Here is a 6,495-nt window from a genome sequence, read left to right as displayed (position 1 = left end):
GTTTCTCTAAATGATTTTAGAATCATCAAAACCATTTAAAGAAATATATATATATAGATATATATATTTGATTATATATATAATTGATATGATTGATATTGATTATATATATAATTGATATTGATTATAAATATAATTTGATTATATATATATAACACTTGAAAAATAATTGATTATTAGGGAAAAAAAAAACTTTATTTAAAACAATTTAAAAAAACTAGTTTAAAGTTATTTTTATTTATTAATATTTGTTTAGAAAAAAACACTTTTGATCATTAACAGACCTGGAAGAAGCTACAATAAACGCATTTTAAAATATTTCTTTTTCAAAAGTGTTTATAGAAAATTGATTTTATTTTTAAAATACCTTTTTCCCAAGTTGTTTGAAACACGGTATTATAATAATTTAGTCCATTATATATGATTTTTGTGGTGAATTTTTGAATTATTTACTTTGTTTCTTACTTCTTTTTCTTTCTTCTTTATAAATGGAATTTCCCTGCCTTCATGTATATTGTCAGTAATTGGTCCATTGAATTTCTCTAGTGTCGTTGATTGCTATTGGAGAAGAACTACCTAATGTTGTAGAGAGAGCGTCAATCTTTAGGATTTTATCTTTATATAGACATCTCCTGTTATTTAATTAGAAAATTATCTTTTAATCATCTCTTAGTTAATTTATGAATTGTTTTTTCTCTTAATTGGCCTAATAAAATAATAGGTCATACAGATAAAATAGCAACTGATGTACATGAATCACATTATTGATGTTCTCAAATTTAAATTAAATATAACAAGAATTACTTGTCAAACTTTGATTGGTCCACTTTTAATTTCATAATCTTGTCACTATTACATGTCAACTTTCGATTGTCCAAAATATATCATTCAACTGCAATGTTCCTTTTTTTAGATTTATGTATAAATATACACTGACGAATTTTGAAAAATAAATAATTTGTTATCAAAATGTATGATACTTGTCCTTGACTTCAATTTGTCAAATTAATCAAAGTATAAACTTGTGTTTGGAGTTGGCCCTAAATATTGAAAGTAATTTTGGCTTATGATTTAGATATAGGCTAAAGGAAAGATTATTTAGATATTAATTGAGAATCAATCTCGAGTCAACAAGAGCGTAGCTCAACTGGTATAATGTGGTTCGATTCTCCCATCCCACACTTTAATTACAATATCTCTTTAAAAAAAAATTTGAGATTCAATCTCGAAGTGGCAAAAATTCTTTTGTTAATATTTTTACCCTCAAACTAAATGAGACTTATTTGAGTATGACACTTATTGATCAATTACATGTTTGGTAAAGAAATTATGTTGGACCTCACACATACACATGAAACAATAAAATAAAAATGTTTGTCCTGCTTTCCTGACTTTAGTATGTATGTAATTGATCTACACTCCCAAATTGATGTAAAATTGAATATCAGAAAGACAAAATTTTAGGCTCCACCAATTAAGAATATTTCAAATGTTTCTACTTCGAGTCATGCTTTCAAGACTGTTTGGACGTTTTTAATGAAGAGTACCCTAGAATTTTGAGTTTTAAACTTAAATGTTTCTTTTTCATTAAAATTTCTAAAGATCTCAAACTGATGAATTATTTATTTACAAAAAGCTTTATTTTTAGGTTAAATAGTGAACCTGCATCGTTACAAGTGAGTCCACAATGGAAGTTTAAAAGGCTTCTATAGCCGAAGGACTCCTTGAAGTATGACTAGTAACTGTTGTTGAGGTCGAGCAAAGTCTTTATTCTACTCAACCTACCTAAATCTAACACTTGTCTTTGGAGAAAACTTTTAGTACTACAAAGAGTATCATATACCCCGTCCCTTTAAACGAAGTTATTTTTTGGGGCCTTAGGTTGAAAATGGAATCTTTCACCATCAGTCAGACTTGCAGGATATTTGAATGCATGTGCATACTAAATAGCACAAATAGAGGATTATTCAGCGAAAAATATCCCCAAGAATACAGAAAAATAGTTGTCATACATGCAAACAACATATGAATTTACCTACAAGTATACCTCAGTAAAAGAGTAAATCAAGGGCAAGAAATTATGAAAGAAAGACTCCTCTGAAAAGCTCAAAAGCCAGAGTATTAAGATTTAAATTCCATACCAAGTTTATGACCGGGAAACTGACACTAATATTTCGCATAAAATAAATATTAACATTAATGTTCTCAGAGAAAAAACCTTCAAAAAAAAAGAGGAAAATTGAAAGAAGAAAAAATATATATTTTAGGAAAAGCATCACCAATCACTCTTCTGCTACAAATATCCCTACTAAAATGAAATGGTTGAACCATAGAGATGACAGAACAGAACAGAACAGAATTCCTCTTTGCCCCAAATCTGGAGGGTCACCACAGCAATTGTGAGCTTCCAACAGGCCATCAGTATGAATGGAGAATCAAATGGCATTGATACAACATAATGTAACACAGTCCCTTCAATTCAATAGACCCCCCTTTCTTCCTTTGACTCCAACCAATCTCAGTTCAACATTACATGACACAAAAAAGCCAACTAAAGGGAAATAACTCACCATCATCATCATCTTCTTCATCATCATCAAAGAAATTGAGAGCTTAGAAGCACTTCCTGTGGACAATGGATGGGCCGGATTCGTCGTATTCACCCTTTGAGATCCACATCTGATGCAACAAAATGGTGGATGAGTGTGTCATTCGTGAATTGCATTAACAACTACAGCAAAATACTATATGGAATAGAAGATTTACCTGCTGGAAGGTACTTAGAGATGCAAGAATAGACCCTCCAATCCAGACACTGTATTTCCTTTCAGGTGGTGCAACAACCTTAATCTTCATGCTGCTGGGAGCAAGGGCTGTGATTTCCTTGCTCATCCTGTCTGCAATGCCAGGGAACATGGTTGAACCACCACTGAGGACAATGTTTCCGTAAAGATCCTTTCTGATATCTACATCACACTTCATGATGGAGTTGTAGGTAGTTTCGTGAATTCCTGCAGCTTCCATACCAATGAGAGATGGCTGGAATAGAACTTCTGGGCAACGGAATCTCTCAGCTCCAATGGTGATGACTTGTCCATCAGGAAGTTCGTAGTTCTTCTCAATAGAGGAACTGCTCTTTGCAGTCTCGAGTTCTTGTTCGTAGTCAAGAGCAACATATGCCAGCTTCTCCTTCATGTCACGGACAATTTCCCGTTCAGCAGTGGTGGTGAACATGTAACCTCTTTCAGTAAGAATCTTCATGAGAGCATCAGTAAGGTCACGACCAGCAAGGTCCAAACGGAGAATGGCATGAGGGAGGGCATAACCCTCATAGATAGGAACAGTGTGACTCACACCATCACCAGAATCCAGCACGATACCTGTTCAAAGTAGGCTCTTTATCAATACCAAATAATAAAAGTTCAAAATTACATCATTGTCATTCAAATAGAATACATATACGTACCAGTGGTACGTCCACTAGCATAGAGGGACAGAACGGCCTGGATGGCAACGTACATAGCAGGCACGTTGAATGTCTCAAACATGATTTGCGTCATCTTTTCTCTGTTAGCCTTTGGGTTGAGTGGAGCCTCAGTCAGAAGCACAGGGTGCTCTTCAGGAGCAACACGAAGCTCATTGTAGAATGTGTGATGCCAAATCTTTTCCATATCATCCCAGTTACTGACTATACCATGTTCAATGGGATATTTCAAGGTAAGGATACCTCTTTTAGACTGAGCTTCATCCCCAACATAGGCATCTTTTTGGCCCATCCCAACCATGACACCGGTATGTCGGGGACGACCAACAATACTGGGGAAAACTGCCCTGGGAGCATCATCACCAGCAAAGCCAGCCTACACCATCATAAAGCATGACATTAAATTAGGAGGATAAAGATGATTTCCATCATTATATAAAGAACTAAAAATCCTTGTAAAAAAGATGGTGACAAACACAAATACACAGGATAGAAGAACCAACAACTGACCTTCACCATTCCAGTTCCATTGTCACAGACAAGTGGCTGAATATCCTCGGCGTCGGCCATTTTTTTTCAAAAACTGCACAAAACAATATAAAAATAGAAGTTGAATAAATAAACCACACGTAGCAATCTAGAATTCATGTCTTGAGCATCTCTTAAAACATCCATTTACAATCCATATATTCACTTGATATAATTGATCTTCCAGATTCAGCAAATAATACAGGAGGAAACAATATACTACTTAAAACAAATAAAAGAGTCGAAACAAAAAAATCAAACCGGGAATTAAACATCTTACAAATGAAAAGGATTAAAGTCCCAATTTTTGTATAATGCAAGAACACAAGCTGACCATAAACTCTAATCATAAACATGTTCAGATCGAGAAGCTACCAAAACTGATCTAAGAGATAAAAATAACACAACAGAACAAAGCAACTAAATCATCCTTAACATGAACTAGAGTAACAACACAAAAAAGAAGCATAAAAAAATAGATCAGACCACAAAAAAACCCAACTCAGATCGTCCATCGACTAAAGAGACAAGAAATAAACAAAAACATGCAGTGATCACCAGAAAGCCATCCATCTATGCGCGATGACAGAATTGCATGCAGTAATCAAAAGCTACAACACCATCAAATCCTAGATCTCGGTTTCGTAAGCACAAACAGTCAAAACCCAGATGGAAATTTTCAGATCAGCCAAGGAACACAAAGAATCTAGGTTCATTATTGGGACAAAAACCTCGGATCCAGGCCGATTGAAACAGAATTCGGAAACAAACAGTAAGATCGGCAAAAATTGAAGAACCCCATGAGGGGAAAATGAGTTAAAGCAATAAAGTAAAGAAATTAGAGGCGAAATAAGCATAATTTGGCAAGAAAACAAAAACCCCAGATAAAAAATGATAGCAGAGTGAGAAGAGTGAAGTAAAAGGAAGAACAGAAAGGGTAGAGAGAAGGAGAAGAAACAAACCTTAAACCGAATGAATGAGGAAGAAGAAGAAGCCAACCTCCAAAGAAGAAGGTGTGGCTGAGAGCAGTGAGTGTTGTTGTCGACCTAGGTGAGTTTGAAAGACGGGAATAAGAGGAAGAGGAAAGAAAGGATATGAGGTTTATAAATAGAGAGAGAGAGGGAGAGAGGGAGAGAGGGGGAAATAAGGGAAATGCAAATGCAAATGCAAATTCAGAGGAAATGAGAAATTTGGAGAGGGAATTGAAGGAATCATTTCGACCACGAGAAAAGATAGGGTGACCTGGCTGACAGCCTTTCCCAGCCCCATTCTTTTTTTCTTTTTTCATTTTTCTCACTCTTCTCTAATCTCCACCGTTCGATCTTTCCTTTCGGCTTCTTACCTCTCCCGGCTTCAGCTCGGCTCATCCAGCTTGGCTCTTTGTTTTTTCTTTTTTTTTTTCCACGAATTTGAAATTGGAACCCAAAATTTTCAAATTTCAAAATTGAATTCTGTTTGTTTTTTTTGTCTTTCGTTTTCATTCACCTCCCATGGCCTCTGGTTGAGTTCGTAGATATAAAAATTGATATGTCCACAGAGAATTTTTTTAAAAAAATAAGAATAATCTCTCCAACACCTTAAAAAATATGAACGGTAAGAAAATATAATTTTTTTTCATTCAACCATTTTGAAAAAGTAATATGTGTTTCAAGATCTAACCATATAAATTAAAATATCAAAAAAGACAAAAATATTTATTATTGTATGATTATATTTTTCTTTACTTACTAAAATGAGCATAGTTGGATAATTGACAATATTTTTTTTCTTAAAATCGAAGATTCAAATTCTCATACCTTAATTGTTGTATTAAGAAATTAAAATGTAGATACTATCACATCGATACCAGAATTAAAGTGATAGAAATCTTGATGTCATACTTCACGATTTGGGGTGATTTCCTTCTTAAATTATCTTCATTCCCGATCTTCCTTGTTGGAAGATATAGTCGGATAGGAAATTCAAACCATAGATCTTTTGATAGCTTACACATGCTATATGTCAGTTGAGTTATGTTTGTCATGTCTCCTTTTACTTAATTTAATTGGTTTTATGAATGTTTATTTTCTCTAAAAAAAAAAAAAAAGAAAAAAGAAAAGACTGAATTATGTGTTACAGATCTCAAAAGAATGGTCTATCATTAATTTACTTACCTCTATTTTTTTTTATATATTTATTAGAGTGAAAAACAAAATAATGAAATCCTTACTAAACAAATATCACTTTTGAGAAATTAGAAAAAAAAAAATTATTATCCCAGGGCATAAGTTTTAGTTAAGAAACAACTTTCTTTAATTTTGTTTTTTTATAAAATAATTGTTTTCACAGTCATATAATACCATTTAAGAAATTCTCTTCAAACCAACAAATACAAGCGGAACTAAAAGTCATATGTACTACTTTAAGAATTAGAGAGACTCACCTTAGATGAAGAATATTAATTAAAACATTGATAGATGAAAATAGAGATAAAGGACACATAC

General features: G+C 33.3%; 1 protein-coding gene across 1 annotated transcript; it reads right to left on the bottom strand.

Annotated features, from left to right (window-relative positions):
- Positions 1 to 2,098: 2,098 nt before the first annotated feature.
- On the bottom strand, positions 2,099 to 5,128 carry LOC120073121 (actin-7). Its single transcript, XM_039025747.1, has 5 exons — positions 4,975 to 5,128; positions 3,995 to 4,067; positions 3,467 to 3,860; positions 2,767 to 3,380; positions 2,099 to 2,679 (listed from the first exon to the last, which is right to left on the bottom strand). Exons 2-5 carry the CDS (start codon positions 4,052 to 4,054, stop codon positions 2,614 to 2,616), a joined length of 1,134 nt encoding a protein of 377 aa, XP_038881675.1. The 5' UTR covers positions 4,055 to 4,067; positions 4,975 to 5,128; the 3' UTR covers positions 2,099 to 2,613.
- Positions 5,129 to 6,495: the final 1,367 nt, after the last annotated feature.

This window comes from Benincasa hispida, chromosome 3 (genome assembly GCF_009727055.1).
Source record: "Benincasa hispida cultivar B227 chromosome 3, ASM972705v1, whole genome shotgun sequence".
NCBI lineage: Eukaryota > Viridiplantae > Streptophyta > Magnoliopsida > Cucurbitales > Cucurbitaceae > Benincasa > Benincasa hispida.
The sequence above is the reverse complement of the archived record's forward strand: the minus strand, read 5'-3'. Positions and strand labels throughout refer to the sequence as shown.